Source organism: Puma concolor, chromosome A2, assembly GCF_028749965.1.
Source record: "Puma concolor isolate L17-30 chromosome A2, mPumCon1.1.hap2, whole genome shotgun sequence".
Classification (NCBI taxonomy): domain Eukaryota; kingdom Metazoa; phylum Chordata; class Mammalia; order Carnivora; family Felidae; genus Puma; species Puma concolor.
Window position 1 is genome coordinate 164,789,626 of NC_141668.1, and position 19,577 is coordinate 164,809,202.

General features: G+C 42.7%; 1 protein-coding gene across 2 annotated transcripts; it reads left to right on the forward strand.

The window, feature by feature from the left end:
• Positions 1 to 3: 3 nt before the first annotated feature.
• LOC112852251 (zinc finger protein 426-like) lies at positions 4 to 15,921 on the forward strand. Of its 2 annotated transcripts, none has more exons than XM_086681329.1 (7): positions 4 to 432; positions 7,222 to 7,319; positions 7,813 to 7,898; positions 8,528 to 8,654; positions 9,726 to 9,806; positions 10,335 to 10,417; positions 11,495 to 11,626. In XM_086681329.1, exons 2-7 carry the CDS (start codon positions 7,295 to 7,297, stop codon positions 11,582 to 11,584), a joined length of 492 nt encoding a protein of 163 aa, XP_086537455.1. In that variant the 5' UTR covers positions 4 to 432; positions 7,222 to 7,294; the 3' UTR covers positions 11,585 to 11,626. The 2 variants fall into 2 exon arrangements, with proteins under 2 accessions (XP_086537455.1, XP_086537454.1); XM_086681328.1 differs by having other exon boundaries at positions 8 to 432; positions 11,563 to 15,921.
• Positions 15,922 to 19,577: the final 3,656 nt, after the last annotated feature.

Genomic DNA, 19,577 nt, shown 5'->3' on the forward strand with positions numbered 1-19,577 from the left:
CCGGCAGGAAGCGGAAGTGGCGTCACGCGCTCGCCGGGGTCTCCGGCAGCTTCTTGGCGCAGGGTTGAGCCCGTTGGGCTGGTAGCGGTCGGACGTGGGCCGGCCGTGGTGGGGAAGGCGTGAAGGGAGGCAGGAGGTGGGAGTCCAAGGCCGGTTTTAGTCGGGGTCGGCGGTGGTCCTGCTTAACGGCCGGGCCGCGCGGCTCGCATCCGCCTAGACCGCCCGACAGGCCGCTGAGGCCGGCGGTTCTAGCGCGGAGCCGCTGTGGTCCTGCTGGGAGGGCGCGTGCGCGGGGTGTTCGTGGCCACTGTGCTCGCCTGTCCTGCAGTGTGCAAGCGGCCTTTGTGACTTTTGTCCCAAAGGAAAAGAGTTTCTGCTGCTGGGAGTGGCCCAGACTCCGCCGCGTTACTCGCAGCCTCAGGGACCCGGCCGGTGAGCGTTCTGGAAAGTTGGTTCAGCGGGGCCTGTGTTTCCTTTCGGTGGGCAAGAGGCAGTTTTATCTGAGAATGTGGCTTTGTCTGCGCTCGTCTTTTCTTCGGGACACACTGTCTTAGGCAGGTGATATGCTTTCTCGGATGTGTGTAGTGTGCATGTTTCAGTACCTAGTTATACACACGTGCTCCACTGGTCTTTGTACTAGAGAAACAGTTTTCACGTCGCTTTTCCTGAGACCCTCCTGAGCCTGTCCATTCCCACCAAGTTGCAAGCCAGGGACTTCGGGAGAAAAGAATGGAGGCGTGAATACTCCATTTTCAGAATAACTGGATTTCCCATTAACAGGGCATTTGGACTGTTTTCCATTTAGTGGAAAGACATTTTTCTTTCATAACATCTTAAACCTAAAGGAAATGTAAGCAACTACTGCTATGAATGTGCGTTCAGGTAGGTTCACCCATTTTTGCATTTTGCGTGGTTGCTCTCTCTAGATAAATGTATTTTTCAGTGGACTGTTTGAGAGTAAATAGGAAATAAATTGTAGATGATGCTTGACCTTCAAATACTTAGTAATGCATCTCCTAAATATAAGGACATTGTGCTACTAAAACCATAATACATTGATTCCACCCAAGAAAATGAAAAATGTTATCTAATATCTGCTCTGTAAAAACTAAAGTTTTTCACATTGTTTCAAAATACGTTTTTGGATGTTTCGGGATCTAGGATACAATCAAGGTTTATATGACAAGTTTTTATGTCTCTAAGTCTCTTTAAAGCTAGAGCAGGGGGGTGCCTGGGTGGTTCAATGGGTTAAGCCTCAGACTCTTGATTTCAGCTCAGCTCATGAGATACAGCCCTTTGTTGGGCTGACAGCATGGAGCCTGCTGGGATTCTCTCTCCCCGTCTGTCTGTCTGCCCCTCCCCGGCTGGCGCGTGTGTTCTCTCTTGAAATAAATAAATATTAAAAAAAAAAATAAAGCTAGATCAGAGCCATTTTTTCTTCATAATACTGACTTGGAAGAGTCACATGTTCTTTGAAAACTTGTACTTAATGCTATTTGTGATTTTATTTCCATGGTGTGTTTAAATGTTTTCTTTATTTCTTGGAATTTTAGAAAGTGGCAATTGGGTTCAGTATAGAGTTAGTAGACTTTTTGTCTGAAAGGACAGAAGTAGTACATAGCAGGGGTGCAAGAGCAGCTGGCTCTGGGGTTCTAAAATCCCAGGTTCTAAAACAGACCGGGTTCTGTTACTGGCTGCTTACAAAATCAGAGAAGGGAGTATTGTTGAAACACCACAGGAATGTACGTCAGTAAGGCCCATGCCACGAAAATCAGCTACCTAAAGACTAAATTGTAATGTTACCCTGTAATAATTTGTATATTAATCAAAACAGGAAGGACATAGGAAAAGTGAAAGGCTAGTGTGTGTGTGTGTGTGTGTGTGTGTGTGTGTGTGTATAGTATATAGTGTATAGTATATAGTATATAGTATATAGTATATATAAATAAACACATGCACATAAATAAACAAATACAACAAGCATAGACAAAACATGTCAACCCAGTATATTTTAGGTTTAGTTTAGGTTTCTGGAATTGGCCTTGAGGTGATTGTCCATCGTTCACTTCTTCAAGGCTAATCCCCTACTTCCAGGCCTTGGGTACGTTGGGTGTTGGCATTAGTCTTTGCAGTTCCCCCAGCAGTGTTTGTATTATTTCTGGATGATTATGTCCAGTGGTGGGGTATTCCAGGATCCTCCTTTTAGATTTTCCTACCATAATGGTTCTTACGCTACGGGTCAGAGATAAGGGAATTCTGCCAGTTGCCAAGAATGTCTGTATTGCAATTACACATTTAGACGCTGGTGAAAGAAAACCACAGAGTGGTAGCTTGCTGCAGCTGGGTTTAATCTGAGTTCATTGGAGTTAAGACTTTTTAAAAAGTTATCTACCACCAGCCTCCACTTTGACTTGGTGGTGTGCCACAGTGATATATTGGATCCTTAATACTTAGTGTCATCTTAGAGATGGTGTGGAATAGTATTTTCTTTTCACCCGTGTATAGTCATTCTCGTGAATGCTTATATGAAGGATGTGTATGAAGATTTTTAGTATGGATTGTGGTGATGGTGCAAAATCCTTTGCTGAAGGGGTTCTAAGTTTGTTCGTCTATGTCTGGAAGTTGGGTAGTGGGCTGTGATTTTCCACTGGGGTGAGTCAAGTCAGAGTTTTGGTTATTAGAGACTTATTCTTACAGACATCAAGTAAAATTCTAGTACACAGGTTGGCATACTGTGGACCCTGGGTCAAATCTGGCCCTCCAGCTATTTTTGTACGTAGAGCTTTATACAAACTTAAATGTATTCATTGGTTCTTTGAAACCACAATGACAGAGTTAAATATAGCACAGGGACTATTTGGCCTGCGTTGCCTAAAATGTACTGTATGGATCTTCAGAGGAAGTTTGTTGACCTCTGCTATACTAGGCTGCCTGTCTGTTTCATTGCAAGGGACTAATTAGTTTCTGATTAGTTAGCCACCACTAAAGATCTCTGCAGGACAAAGCATTCTGATTTCCTGTTTCATTCTCACTGGTCTTGACAGTTCATGTGCCCACTTTGTCTTTGGTAATTAAGTGTTGCCTACTTGACTTCTGCTACTCTGGGTCCTCATCATTCCTACTGAAATCAGGGAGTCCATCTCAGTGATGGTATATCACCTACAATCATACCTGAAGTATAGAGGAGAATAACCACTTAGGCTTCAAGGGTGAAGGTGCTCCACTTACCCGTTTCTCAATAAAGTTGTGGAAAGAGTGTTCTGTTCCCTCAAGATGGGATGGGGAATGGGGGCTGTGTATCACACATGATAAATCCGTTGCAACATTCCTATCTCCCTAGGATTTGCTCCTTCACATTTTGTTGTGGAGTTCTGCTGGTATGTGAACTCTTTCTGCTGGTATGTGGGTCACCAATGAGTCTGTGGTGCCATCTAAGCTGTTAGAGCTTTCCCCAGATCCATGAGCTAGAATGTATTAAACCCAGACTGTCTGAAAAGCGCACCCATGCCAATGAATTTGGCCCAGTTTATTTGTTGTATTTCAGCCTTCTAGCTTTGGCATGCTTACAACTGTTTCTCCCATAGGGTACCCAGATTTCTTCTCCATATTACTGGAGTTGGAACTATTTTGTTGTGCAAGCTGTTTTATCTTGCACTGTGTTGTATTCCTGTTACTGTGGATAGTGAACTGAACTACTTATGTCACCAGGGGCATAGCACGTAGTTTGGGTGGGTCTTGAGGAGGAGCATTTGCTTCCAAGACTTCTAACCCAAGTGAGATTTTTTCCTCAATATTTTTAAGCAGAGGAAGGGTCATTTCAGAAACGAAAGGGCAGGATAATTCCCTAATATGGGAGAGTCAGTGTCTTATGGATTCAAGATTGTGAGCTTCCTGTTGGTCCGACTAGATGTCCCCATTCCAGTTTTCAAGTACTCATTCCTCTCTCATCAGTGCCCTAATTTTCACACGAACAACTAGTTGAGACAGCCATTCTAATTGTGGTGTTACTTTTACCTGTGCAATTAAATTTCATGTTTGATTTTCAACAGTGTGAGTCCCGTGGCCACAAGAAATGTGCTTTTTAAGAGCTGTCTTGAAGCTTTCTGGTTCTCAGACCTTGAATTGAGCTTGTCGTAGTAAATCAGCATGTCATTTGGTGTGCAAGTCCAGCCATAAGAATCCTTGTACGCATCACTAGTGAGGTAGCAGCCAAACATAGCATTTACTTGGACTCCCAAGCAAGTGCTTTTGTTTGCCTATCTTCACAATGAGCTACAGGTGATAGCTTGATTTTCATAACGCAGCTGAATGTCTTTCCCATTGTCAGGGAGCTTAGCTCCTGGCTCCAGAACAAAGACTTGATGAAATCACACACTTGATGAATCTCCACATCTTATCTCTACCAGTGTACCTCCTGCAGTCACTGTCCGTCTCAATTTTGTATAAGTCTGGGTGTATGATCAGGAGACAAAAATCTCTCCTTGATTTCTAGATCTACATGGGAAGAGTTTACAAAGATGTAAAGAGCACTCTATCCTAGAATTGAACAATAATAAGGTAAGATTTGTAGGGGTGCCTTCTCCCCAAGACTGAGTCACATCTTATTTGTGAAGGTATCATTGCAGTCCATTGCTTGTGAATAAGTTGGCTGGGTTTCCTGGGGCAGAGGTGGTCAGCAGGCATTGGGCAAGCATTTGGAATGCAGACAAGCCAGGTATCCACAGGAAATAAGTGTTCAATTTGCAGACATTCCTGGCTGGTGGGTAAGTGCTCAGAAGACTGAGATCCCCATACACTTGTATTTCTAGAATAATTAACTGCATTTCCCAACACTTGGGATATATACTTTGTTAGAGACTGTTCTTTAAGTGTAATCTAGATGGAGACACATTAAGTGATGTAAAGTAGCTTAGCAGGTCTTGGTCAACAATCACTGGGTGCCCTCAATGAGCCAGGCCCCGTGACATGTACTGGAAAATAATGTTCTTCGAGCAGATGTAATGCTACCCTTAATATGCAAAGAGCTCTCCAAAAGAATGGAGATGCTGACAGGGGATGCTCCTGTCAGACAGCTTTTTGGGGAGATGAATATATTCTGTATTTTCCTTGTACTGCTCATTACACGAGTAAACATAAGTGTCAGAGCTCATCCTCAGAATACTTAAGATCTACGCATTTCATTGCATAGCACTTATATCTCAGTTAAAAAGAAAAACCATGGGGCGCCTGGGTGGCGCAGTCGGTTGAGCGTCCGACTTCAGCCAGGTCACGATCTCGCGGTCCGTGAGTTCGAGCCCCGCGTCGGGCTCTGGGCTGATGGCTAGGAGCCTGGAGCCTGTTTCTGATTCTGTGTCTCCCTCTCTCTCTGCCCCTCCCCCGTTCATGCTCTGTCTCTCTCTGTCTCAAAAATAAGTAAAAACATTTTTAAAAAGTTAAAAAAAAAGGAATAAAAATGACATAAAAACTTGGTGAAAAACAGAAGTGATAATAGGAAAAGGAGGTTCTCCAGGAAGACTTCTTTTTTTTTTTATTTTTATTTTTGGGACAGAGAGAGACAGAGCATGATCAGGGGAGGGGCAGAGAGAGAGGGAGACACAGAATCGGAAACAGGCTCCAGGCTCCAAGCCATCAGCCCAGAGCCTGACGTGGGGCTCGAACTCACGGACCGCGAGATCGTGACCTGGCTGAAGTCGGACGCTTAACCGACTGCGCCACCCAGGCGCCCCAGGAAGACTTCTAAATAGACCAGTGTGAAGCTGTCTGATTTGGCATTGCTCCTTTGCCGGGGTGAGAGGAAGTCCATAAACCTTAATTGAACTGAGCCTCAATTAGGATCCACTGAGGCTGTTGAATACTTGTAATGTCTTCTGAGTTTTATAAAACCTTTCCACCATTATTTTTCTTATCTTTTTGGGTTATTTAGAATAGCTTATGGTTACTTGCCTTGTTTGTCCTTACCTTGCCCAAAAGAAATCCAAAATATTCGTGTATACATTTGTGTTTGTATATAGGATACTCGATTTTCTCACTTGTTTGAATTTTTGCAACAATGATTGGATGAATCCATTTATAATTGAGTATGTTGTCTCTTTGGAATGTTGGGCCATTAAGCCCTGGGACATTTGCTGTATATATCACTGTTTTCTACTTAGTGCCTAGCACAAGACCACAATTTCTTAATTATTTGTGGAAAGAATGAAGGAATAAGCCTATTATGATAACTTAAAAGGAGGTTCAGGGCTCCAAGCCATTCTAAGCTCCATCAAATGAAGCCCAAGGGTATTAACCAAATAGAACACTTCATTTTTATCCTCTGTGTACTATCCAGCAGTATTCTAGGCCAGTGCTGTCCAATGGAAATACAAATGTGTAGGTCATGCATATGAACAAAGCTTTCCTATACCTGTAATAAAAAAAAAAAAAGGAGATACACTTTATCCCATCTATTCAAAATATTTCAGCATGTAACCCATATAAAAATTGATTTTAAATTATTTTCGTCATACCAAGTAGTCAGAATTCATTGGACATAAAATTTTTGTGACATGTACTTGATATGTGTTTGAATCATGTAATAAATACAGTGGAGAAAGTAGATGTAAGTTTACCCAACCATATTTAAGTTCTCTAATAAGTGAATCTGCAAATGAGTTTTACATTTAAAATATAAAAATAAATAAAACTTAAAATCCTGTTTTACTAACTGCCTATCAAATACTCAATAGCATATGTAGCTGCTGGCTACCAAAATGGACAATGCAAGTCTAAAATGATGTCTGATTATTATTTGGGAATAAGAACCTCAGGAGATCAAACATTAGAGACAAGCCTATCTACATTAAATTGTGGATCTCTTTTTTACTAATTGGAAGGTGTTGGACAAATGATTAGTGTTCTATCTCTCTAATTTTATCAGCTATTAAGTAGGGCTAATGATACCTATTGTAGAGAATTGTTATGATAATCAAGTGAGCTGATATACATAGAGCTCCTAGTGAGAAAATGTGTCACATATCCTCAGGAAATTGTAATCGATGTTATTGACTTTTATACCATAGATTATACCATTTTTAGTGAATCTCACATATATCATCTGCAGAGAGAGAGGTAATGTATGATGTTTGATTGATGGATTAGTAATGCTTGCTGATTAATGATTGATGTGGAAAAACTCCAGTTAACCCTGTGTCAAGAGTAATGAAAATTGCCATATTTACTTAGATTCTTAAGTTGCACTGAAGTGATCTTGGCATCAGATTTCGCATCAGGCAGATTTCACCATCAGTGTCCCAGGATGGCAGCCATTGATTTGACCCATGGTAAGTCATTGTTGATTCTCATTTTCAGAGGATTCTTAAATGTAACCCCTATACAGTATAGGGTCCAGGGATCTGGGCCTAAGCAGTTAGGCTGCTGGTTCATTAGAACTAAAATTTGCCAGAGAATGCTGTTCTCTAAGTCAGCTTCCTGGTGTGTGTGCTTTGGGAGTTGGTGCTGCATAATCCCATTGATGAGTTCTGTTATCTTGGGCAAATAATCAGATTTCCCAGGGATTGGGTTTCCATACCTGTAAAATAAGACTGTGGCCCCTTTCTACATGGGCAGTGTGTCTGGCACATTCTTTTTGTGGCTTCAGGTGTGGCTGGGCTACTCTGGTATTTTATGGCAATAGTGTGTATTTGCATGAGATTTCTTGAGTGTGTAGGGATATACGGGACTCTCAGAATAGGATGGAATGACTTTCAGGTGGGTGATTCTGGGAGATATGCTTGTGTTGCATTCTAAGAACCTAAGTGTTATTTTTTCCCTGAGATCTTTCTAGAGATCATTTTCCCCTTCATGAGGAAAACACAGAGGCAGAAAGGATGGTGACTGTCTGGCTGAAAAATTATCATCAGGTAAGAAATAATCACATCAATCAACAGAATGCCGTATTTACATCTACCAGGTGGACACATTCCTTCTAGGCACATCTATGTCCTGAGCTTCCTAAAGCAAATAAAGCCCCATGCAAGGACTGAGTCCCGAATTGAAGCTTCCCTGGAAGTGGAAATTCATTGAAAAGGGATTACAGTGAAAAATAGTCTCAGTATTTCAGTAATCAATCCTGAAGCTCAAGGATTTCAAGTGCAGGCTTCCGCCTTGCTGTGTGCTCTGACATGGTAAGATGTAAGTGTCCTTTTCTTAAAGAATTCAGTCATTTTATGCTGTTTATCGAGAATCTGTAGCGTGCTCAGAAGTCTATTGCAATAGAGGGAAATAAGAAGAGAGCACCTACTCTGGTTATGCTGAGATAAACTCATGTTTAAAATGTGACATTAAAACCATATGAGTGGAGAGGAGCAGTGAGTGAGTCTAGATCGAGAGAAGAGTACCTAGGACCACAGAACCATGAAATGATAATGAGAAATCTCCTAACCCTGCATCGGTATTGAGTCTCCCATCCTGAAAAAACGTGTTCCTTTGGGGTTTTTTGGTGAACGTTGGTGGGGATGTTTCTTAGGCCAACCCCGGTGTGATGATTTAGATTTCAGTGACCTTTGACGACGTGGCATTGGACTTCACTCAGGAGGAGTGGATATTACTGGACCTCTCTCAGAGAAACCTATACAGAAACGTGATGCTAGAGAACTACCAGAACCTGGTCACAGTAGGTAAGTAAGGCTGCCACCATTCCTGATATGGATCATGTACTTAATGTGTTTCCAGGCTTGGTGATACCTAATCTGAAACAGAATTGGAAATAGGAGATGCATAGTCCCTGCACTAATGGGCTGTAATCTGCAGTGGGTATTCTGGAAATGTGGCCGTAGGGCCCACAGTAACACCATCGCTCTGCTAAGAATTTATATTCTCAGACTCCATTTTTGACATTCTGAATTATAAAGCTGGGGTTGTTGCCCCATCTTCTATGTTCAGTAAGCTATCCTGACGATTGTGATGCGCTCCAACGTTTGAGACCACTGCTCTAGTGATTTCCCCATCAGAAAAGGAAGATCTCCTTTCCTTATCTCCTTTATTTCCTTTTTTTTTTTTTTATGTTTATTTATTTATTTTGAGAGAGAGAGTAGGGGGAGGGAAGAGAGAAAGGTAGGGAAAGAGTTAGGGGGGTGGGGGGGACAGGGAGAGAATCCTAGGCTTTGACAGTGCAGAGCCTGATGCAGGGCTCGAACTCACAAACCACGAGACTGTGATTTGACCTGAGGCAAAGTCGGATGCTTAATCGACTGAGCCACCCAGGTGCCCCTTCTTTATTTCCTATTTGAATAAATGTCTTATGCTTTTTAAATATATATGTACGTTTGTTTTGGCTTTCAGGGGTCAGAGATAATGATTTTTTGTCACAGAAAGGGAGCATTTGCCTTTTTGGTCCTTTGGAATAATTTCACTGCCTTCATTAGAAATAAGAGTTTTAGGGGCATCCGGGTGACTCAGTTGGTTAAATGTCCAACTCTTGATTTTGGCTCAGGTTGTGATCTCATGGTTCGTGAGTTCAAGCCCCACATCCAGCTCTGTGCTGACGGTGCAGAACCTGCTTGGGATTCATTCTCTCTCTCCCTCTCCCTCTCCCTCTGCTCCCCTCCCCTGCTTGTGCTCTCTCTCTCTGTCTCTCAAAGTAAATAAGAAACCATTAAAAAAAAAAGAAATATAGTTTTGGATTCATCAGAAGCCTTGTGATCTCTTGCGTGAGTCTCTCCTATTAATGTACCTTTTCCTGTGGACAGAATATCAACTGTCGAAACCTAAGCTGATCGCTTGGTTGGAACAACAAGAGCTAAGGGCAGTGGAGCAGGGTATTTTGCAAGGTGAGTGTGGTGACAGACATCACTGGTGAATGAGAAGCATGTCACTGGTCAATCTGAGGTATGACATCTTTGCAACTTTAATGTGTAACATTTTTAAGATACATTTTGTCTCAGGGCTGAAGCCATTCGTCTTTGATGTTTTGGGATACCTTCAACTTCCGTCAGTCTTCTATTGAAAATTTCTGTGATGTCACAAATGACCTGGTTCTTCTACAGGTTTATCTTTGGCGTGTCCTTGTTGTCCACATGTTTTTCATGTGTCTACTTGATAATATTATGTTACCTGGATAATATTTTGATAGTTTCACATCATATTTGGTTTTCAGAAAGTTATTTTTTAGTAAGCCACTAAAGTGTGTTCCCACACACTTTTCATTGTATTTTTCCCATGAACAAACTGATGCAGTCTTTTTTCTTTCTCATTTCACTAATTTTAAAATGAAAATAAAACTGAGTCTTCTTTTAAGATTGTTTAGCCTATGGTTTATTTCTACAGATGTTTGAATCTGTGTCTTTGTTTTACTTCAGAATGGGAGACAGGACTTCAGACTAAAGGGTCAGAATCTCACCAGGATTTTTTTGGAGGAAAAACAGCCAGTGAAATACAAAAAGTAAGACTGATTGGAGATATTTCTTTTCCTTTTTTTTTTTTTTTAAGTTTATTTATTTATTTTAAGGGAGAGAAAGAGAGCGAGCGGGGGAGGGACAGAGAGAAGGGGAGAGAAAGGGAATCCCAGGCAGGCTGCACACTGTCAGCCTGAGTCAGGGCTTGAACCCACAAACCATGAGATCATGACCTGAGCTGAAATCTGATGCTTAACTGACCGAGCCACCCAGACACCCCTTTTTATGATATTTCTTCTATTCCGCATTCAAAAAAGATTGGTAGTTCTGTTATAAAAACTCAGTGCAGTTTGGAGATATTTGAGACAAATGGCATTGACCAAAGACAAAGCAGTCAGAGATACTCTGAATATGATGATTTAGGGTTTATAATCTAAATCTGTTTTGAAAATTGTTGCTTCCTCGATACCACAAGTACACATTCCCCAAGATATAACTTGTCATTGAGTCTTTAAACATTTTCATGAAATTTTACTAGAAGGGTGCCTGGGTGACTCGGTCGGTTATTAAGCGTCCAGCTTCAGCTCAGGTCATGATCTCACGGTTCATGGGTTTGAGCCCTGCGTTGGGCTCTGTGCTGACAGCTCAGAGCGTGGAGCCTGCTTCAGATTCTGTGTCTCCCTCTCTCTGTGCCCCTCCCCTGATTGCACTCTGTCTCTCAAAAATAATAAACATTAAAAAAAAAGTTAGGGGCTCCTGGGTGGCTCAGTCAGTTGAGCGTCCAACTTCAGCTCAGGTCATGATCTTCTGGTTCGTGGGTTTGAGCCCCAAGTTGGGCTCTGTGCTGACAGCTCAGAGCTTGGAGCTTGCTTCAGATGCTGTGTCTCCCTCTCTCTGTGCCCCTCCCCTGCTCACACTCGCGTGCACGCTCTCAAAACAAACAAACAAACAAACATAAACAAATAAATAAATAAATAAATAAATAAATTTTTACTGGAATGATCACGAGAGTAGAATAGATGGCATCAGTTTTTGGCAGAGGAATTCCTGGTTTAACCTGAAAGAAATCAACAGGAACTGTATTTATGTAATAAAAGTGGTAAGAGTCCTTACCATGTTTTTAGCATTATAAGGTTGAAACTTATCATCAGTCTGAAAACGCTGTCATCATCTTTCATCCCTTCATCAACAGGAGAGGACCCACCATGGAGTAGAACTCTCTGACTGTCAGCAAAGTGGGAAAGACTTGAGGAAGCACTTCAACCTTAAGACACACGTGAGAACTCAAAATAGAGAGAACGCTTTTGAGTGTAACCCGTATCACAATGGCTTCCTTACTCCGCAAAAGAAAAACTCTACTAGAGAGAAGCTTTCTGAGTTGAATCGGTGTGGTAAAATCTTGCGCCTGACTCCACCTATCATGTATGAGAGAACCAGCCTGGCAGGGAAGTCTTTGGAATGCAGCGACTGTGGGAAAACATTCATTAATCATTCCCATTTTCAGGCGCACATGAGGATTCACGCTGGAGGAGATTTTGATGAATGGAAGCCGTTTATAAGGGCTTCAGTCTTCTCAGCAGACCATACTGAGCATGTGCAGACACACACTCAAGAACCCCATGAATGTAAACAATGTGGGAAATCTTATGCAGATTCCAAGTGCCTCAATAATCACGTCATTCGACTTCACACTGGAATAAAACCCTTTGAATGTAGTGAATGTAGGAAAGCCTTCGCTACATCCTCCCGTCTTTATGTGCATTTGAGACTTCACACCGGAGAGAAACCCTATCGATGTAAAGAATGTGGGAAACACTTCCAGTGGCCCTCGCTCCTTCGTAAACACGTTCGAACTCACAGTGGTGAGAAGCCCTATAAATGTAAGGAATGTGGAAAAGCCGTCAGTCGTTCGTCAGTTCTTAATGAACATTTGAGAATTCACACTGGAGAGAAGCCGTATAAATGTAAGGAATGTGGGAAACGTTTCGCTTGGCTCTCGGTCCTTCGTAAACATGTTCAAACTCACAGTGGTGAGAAGCCCTATAAATGTAAGGAATGCGGGAAAGCCCTCAGTAGTTCCTCAATTCTTAACGAACATTTGAGAATTCACACTGGAGAGAAGCCGTACAAATGTCAGCAATGTGGGAAAGCCTTCACCAATTCCTCACGACTTAGTGTACATTTGAGAACTCACACTGGAGAGAAACCCTATCAATGTAAGGAATGTGGGAAAGCTTTCGTTTGGCCCTCAGTCCTTAAAAAACATTTACGAACTCACGGTGGAGAGAAGCCCTATGAATGTGGTGAATGTGAGAAAGCCCTTGGTAGTTCCTCGTATCTTCATGAACACTTGAGACCTCACACTGGAGACAGACCCTTTCAATGTGGTGAATGTGGGGAAGCCTTTAGGACTTTCTCCTATTTTCATAGCCATTTGAGAAATCACTCTAGAGAGTAACCCTGTGAATGTAAGTACTGTGGGCAAGCTTTCACTGCTGCTTTCATCTGGATTCAACAGTTAAGAATCCACACTGGAGAGAAGCCCTGTTGATGTAAGGAATGTGGGAAAGACCTCACTTGGTCCTCCAGCCTTCACAAGCGTATACAGACTCACAGTAGAGGGAAGCCCTGTGAGTGTACGGGATGTGAGAAAGCCTACACCACTTCCACAACTGCAAATACACATTTGAAGTCCCACTGGAGAGAAGCCCTTTGAGGGTACACACGGAGGGGAGGCGTTCACCGTTTGCTCAAGCCGAACTCCATGCGTGAAAACTGATACCGCAGAGCAACCCCTTAGACATAAAGGAGTGCGAGAAAGCCTTCACGTCATGGTCACAACGTAACACCTAAAAAATGCACCATAGATTATGTACAGAATAATTGTGACCAAATTTGTTACCCAGTTGATTTCAAAAACATGACCACCACACTGGGGGAAAACTGTATGAATATGAGGAATGTGGAAGTCTCCAGGTGTCCCACTGAATACATGAAAAAACTCACTAATTAGATGCCCCGTGAAGTTAAGCAATGTGGGAAGGCAACCAGTCTCCTACAGAGCACGCTGGAGGAACACAGTGAAGTGGTTAAATGTAAGAGACGTGGAACTCAGCTTATAGGATGGGTTTATATATCTGTTATGAACATGTGCCACTCTGCCCTGACCATTTTGGGGAAGGGTCTGGCTTCCTGCCCCTGAGAGTTTTGCTAGTCTAGTTTCAACACCTTGGTTGCAGCCTGGTCCCAAGTGAGACTACCACCATTAGACTTAATGCTGTTCAAGCCACCCGGGTTGTCTGGTCGCGTGGACCTTGTCTAATACTGTGAAGACGGTGAACATTTGAAGTAGTTAGTTCACTGCTCAGAGAGTCCACTGATGGTGCCTCATGGAGGTGAAGGTGTGGGGGTGGTATATGTCTCTAAATTTCCTGAAAATGCTCTTGGTTCTGTCTCACACCTGATCTTTCTGGGTCAGAAAAGACTTTAGAAATGGTGAGTGTTATACACCCAGATTTCATAGCTCTGCAAAGAGAGCTACACACCCAGTACTGGGTTAGAAAATACTTTCAATCTCAGTGTGTGGAGAGGTGGGGAACAGAGCTCCTAGATCACCACAACCCGGAAGAAACCAATTATGTTGTTTGCCTGTGTTTAGAAATAGCTGCAGCTGGCACGTGACTTGCTGGTTAGTTTCTCATCTTTCATATGTGGGAGATAAAGAACCTTGTGAATATGGCAAGTCCTGATAATCTGAAGTACTTGCTGCCACCACTGGCAGTTCTTCAAATTGACCTTTGGATAGAGACGCAGAATCCACCAGAACCTTGTTTCCGTACTGAGTTGACACATTCATACACTCGTGACCCTTGAGCAGCCTTTAGTTTTGTTGTGGGTGGCCTCGGAGGCCACAGCAGCTTAATGTCATTTTCGTTTGGGTTTAAACCAGTGGAGTACACGCCGAGTCAAATGTAGTGATGATCCTGATCAGAAGTGACCTGGGCACATTTGTCTTAGGTTTATGTTTGGAGGAGGTTGGGATATGAAGTGATTCTCTTGGGTGTAGGTGGGGGTGTAGGCTTCACTGATTCGTGTGGGTTGCAGTGTAGAATATGCTGGCCTTCGGTGGCATCATTGGATTATTGCAAAGCCTACCTGTCCTCATTCCAACGATCTGATACCCTCATCAGTAACATCTGTGTTTGTCAATAACCACGCTTGCCGACTTTTTGTCTCATTAGGATCCTCTTTTCGTAGTCTGATTGTCTCTTCCTTAATAAGAATGTCTTCCAGATGGGGAAATGCAAAGCACTTTCCGCCTGGTGGGTCTCACTGCTGTGACCTCCTTTTCCTATGGGAGAAGCCTGGCAGTGTAGTTCAGTTCTGCTGGAACCATTCTTCCCAGAGAAGCTTGATTGCCTCAGTGATGTACACTGTGGTACCCCCCCATGCTGGACCCCTTCATCTACAGCCTGAGGAAAAGGATGTGATGGGGGCCCTGGGAAGTCTTCACCTAAGAGAGATGGGCCCTGATGGGCCACTGGTCTCAGAACCGAGAGGATATTGTGGGCCCCAAATGCAAATGTTGTGGATTTAAATCTTGTGGTTATTTTTCTCTTGTAATAGAAACTTCATTTCCTCTGTTTCCAGAGCACCCATGACGTGCTTGTGTTTGTCTTTGTATTTGTTTCTCAACAACCTCTTTAGTAGTTCCTTTGTTACCTTTCTTCCCTAATTACAGTTCCAAAATTCTTTGGTCAGATTTCCTGTAGCCATTCCTGACATGGCCAACATTAGATGTGAAACACTTCCATCAAGTGCTGGCCTGCTTTCCTCAACTGCCCTCTCAAATGTTGATACTCTTCAAGTGCATTTATTTGGGTGCATTATTCACATGAAGAAGGGGCATGAAAAGGCTACTGCAGTTGTAATTAAAGTCCTTGCCATGTCAAAACTGTTCATCCTGTTTTACATGTATAATTTCATGCAATTATGATGTTTCTTACAGAGATCTTCTCATTTACCCCATTTCCCACCAATAGCTTGTGATTGCAATGGATTCTACCATAGAAACAGGGATGTGATTTTCAACTTCCAGTGTAGGAATGTGATTTGAGTGGTAGTTTGCTTAGGAGTTTCTATGTAGTATGTTGCATAGGAGAAGTCTGAGATACTGCCTCATTCTTTGCCTTCTGTTGTCCTCCTATCAATCCCTCTTTTCTTATCCATGTTTCATTGCACCTTTATTTTCCATCATTGCTACCTTAAGATATGCCCCGGGACCTCAGGTGGAAACTCCTTTTCTCATTGCATGATTGGCAGCTGGTGGAGGGAAAGAAGAATGAAAAATGAGTGTTTGATGGGTAGAGTTTCCCTTTGGGAATATGAAACCATCTGGAAACAGCGGTAATGGTTGCACAAAACAAAAACAGAAAAAAAACAATGTATTTGATGTGAACAGAATAGAATTGTACACCTAAGTGTTTAAAATAGTGAATTTTGTTACAGATATTTAAACACATTAAAAAAAGTAACAAGAAGAAAAGACTGAGATTCCTTTCTGATAATATCTTTAATTCTGTAATAAGGTAATAGGCAGTTGCTGGGATTTTTTAGAGAAATCTTTTTTTTTTAATTAAAAAAGATTTTTTTTAAATGTTTATTTTTGAGAGAGAGAGACACAGAGACAGAGCACAAGTTGAGGAGGGGCAGAGAGAGGGAGACACAGAATCCAAAGCACATTCCAGGCTCCAAGCTGTCAGTACAGAGTCCGACGCAGGGCTTGAATGCATAAACTACGAGATCGTGACCTGAGCCAAAGTCGGATACTTAACTGACTAAGCCACCCAGGTGCCCCTCGAGAAATCTTTTAATACTAGCCCTGAACAGTCTAGAACAGAATCTCAAAAATTCAATATTGACATTCTGGTCTGTTTAATAATTTCTTGTGAGGGCTGCCCTGTGTAGTGTAGACTTTTAAAAGATCCCTGTTGTCTACCCACTAGGTGCCAGCACATACGTGTGGTAACTAAAAATGATAGACATTACCTTTGCATAGGGGGCCAAACCAGCCTGACAACCGCTGGAGAAAAATTCTATGGGTGCTAGAGTCGACAGTGTTAGCTTTTACACTGATGGCAATAAGAGGAAGAAAATTGTGGGGAGGATAAAACATCAGTTTAATCTTGGAAAGGGTGAGTTGAGCCTACAGAACACCTCACAGGTAACAGTATATCAGAGGTCAGTTTTACTCGTGTGTCCATTGGTCTGTACTGATGCAGGTATAAATCAAGGACATACTTCTCCAGTTTGAGAGCCTGCTTCTCTCCTCTCCTGCAACACACATACTCACCACCATATGCAGCAATGACTGAAAAGTGACCAAATACATTTTGGATACTACTGGCTTAGCCATCTTTTGCTTTGATCTAGTTATGTGATAAGTTCACTTAAGATTTCCTTAAGATTAATGCACTGAAATTCCTGGCACCACAAGATGGCAGAATATGAGGTCCCCACTTGGATCCCCCCACAGCAACAATAATCAGTCAGCCTTCCATGAACAAAAGTGCTTTGTGGAAGTTTTGGAATCCAGGTAGGAGACCACAAAACTTGAGTAGAGTCCACAAACTAGGAGGGTCATTTTGAGAAGGGACACCTATGCCCAGATGGCTGGCTCACTGGCTGTGGTTCCAGCTACACATGTGGAAACAGCCATGTCGTCATGTGGACTTCACTACAGCCCCATTTGGCCTTGTCACCAGCACCATCACTCAGGCCCTGGAAGGAAACACATCCAGCCATGCCTCTCAGGTAACAGGCCTGCTGACCTCACTCTGAGATGCAGACCTTAAGCAAGCCAGCCGTTGACCCACCTGAAGCCTGTCTTTTAAAAAAAAATTTTTTTTTTATGTTTATTTATTTTTGAGAGAAAGAGAGACAGAGCACGAGCAGGGGAGGAGCAGAGAGAGAGAGGGAGACACAGAATCCGAAACAGGCTCCAGGCTCCAAGCTGTCAGCACAGAGCCCGACTCGGGGCTTGAACTCACAAACCATGAGATCATGATCGGAGCCGAAGCCGGAAGCTCAACCAACTGAGCCACCCAGGCGCCCCCCACCTGAAGCCTCTCTTAGCTGTGGTCTTCCCCACAGAGGAATCCAGAAGGACATGTGTCCATCTGTGAGCCTGGAGGCAGGCCTACTAACCTTGGTCTGACTGCAGATCTTAAAGCAGCCCACAACCCAGCTCCCGGCACCAGGCCACGATATAGGAGGAGTCCTGCCCATCCTGGGACCCTGGGGGAGACTGGCCCATCAGTGCCCCCTGAGGCAGGCCTGCAGAACCTGGTCATGGCTGTGGGCCCTAAGTAGCCTTGTGAATTGGCTCCAGGCCCTCTCAGCTGTGGTCTGGGACCATTTGTGCCTGCCTAGTCGCACAACTAGAAACGCTACCACCATCTTTGGACCCTGAAGAGAGTGCTTGTCTTGGTGTTGGCCAAGGTCTTGGAGGGACGACCTTTGACCAGGGTCCAAAAAAGGATGATGGCCCTGACAACGGGACAGTATAGCACAGACTCCAATGCAGACCCAGTAGCAGCCATGTGACTGGTGTCAACCCCACTTGACTATGATTCTGGAGGTAGAACCCATCAGTCCAGGGACCCATACAAGACAGTTTTTACCTATGAAAACAGTCTATACACTCTTAAAGAGATGTTTGCTCTTTCAGTTATGGAGACACAAATGGCAAGCCCCGTTGCCTGCAGATAGAGCCAACAGACCATTAATTAAGTAGCCTACACGGAGCTGAGAGATGAAGGACTTTCTGTAACTATGTGACCCTATAACGACTGCAAGAGTGATTGATTACTCAAATGTGCAGATCTAACACAAAGAGGCAATGATCCCAAGAATTAGGTAAACATGTTACCACCAATGGAATTAACCCCAAGCTGAACACCTACAGCGGTAAATGCAACAAACATTACCAACCTTTATATATATACCACTAAATATTAAGACTTGTATACCATTCAAAACAGTGTGATATGAGCATAAGTAAATGCAATATGAGTGAAGGAGTGTCCAGAGACCAATACAGGAATTCACTGTTTAATCAAGTTGGAATTTCAAATCTATAGGTCAAGAATAGCTTGTAAGTGGTACTGAATCCATCATCTTTTCTAGGGAAAAGAACTACTGGATCCAGTACCCTACCCCACATGTAAAATATATCCTATGAGGATTAAAGACTTTGGTGTTTTGGAGCACCTAGGTGGCTCAGTCAGTTAAGCGGCCGACTTCGGCTCAGGTCATGATCTGGAGGTTCATGAGTTTGAGCTCCTTGTCGGGCTCTGTGCTGACAGCTCAGAGCCTGGTTTGGATTCTGTGTCTCCCTCTCTCTCTGCTCCTCCCCTGCTCATGCTCTCTCTCTCAAAAATAAACATTAAAAATTTTTAATAAAAAAAAAAAAGTTTGGTGTTTTTATTTTTTATTTATCTTTTGGTGTTTTTAAATAGATTCTATTTAAGAAGTAAATTACAAAATCTGTATGTAATTGAGATTTTTAAGGCAAGTTAGGAAATCCATATATAATTTTTAAAAAATATTTATTTTTTGGGAATGCAAGCTGGTGCAGCTACTCTGGAAAACAGTCTGGAGGTTCCTCAAAAAATTAAAAATAGAACTACCCTATAACTCAGCAAGGTTATATCCCTAGGTATTTATCCAAGGGATACAGGTATGCTGTTTCAAAGGGACACACGCACCCCAATGTTTATAGCAGCAGTATCAACAATAGCCAAAGTATGGAAAGAGCCCAAGTGTCCATCGATGGATGAATGGATAAAGAAGATGTGGTATATATATACAATGGAGTATTACTCGGCAATCAAAAAGAATGAAATCTTGCCATTTGCAACTACGTGGATGGAACTGGAGGGGATTATGCTAAGCGAAATTAGAGAAAGACAAATGTATGACTTCACTCATATGAGGACTTGAAGGCACAGAACAGATGAACATAAGGGAAGGGAAACAAAAATAATATAAAAACAGGGAGGGGGGCAAAACATAAGAGACTCAAATATGGAGAACAAGCTGAGGGTTACTGGAGGGGTTGTGGAAGGGGGGATGGGCTAAATGGGTAAGGGGCATTAAGGAATCTACTCCTGATATCATTTTTGCACTATATGCGAACTAATTTAG

Coding starts and splice junctions, on each gene's coding strand:
- LOC112852251 (XM_086681328.1), top strand. CDS start 7,295: ATGGCAGCCATTGATTTGACCCATG. Junction 8,655..9,725: donor CCAGAACCTGGTCACAGTAG/GTAAGTAAGGCT, acceptor TCCTGTGGACAG/AATATCAACTGTCGAAACCT. Junction 10,418..11,562: donor CAGCCAGTGAAATACAAAAA/GTAAGACTGATT, acceptor CTTCATCAACAG/GAGAGGACCCACCATGGAGT.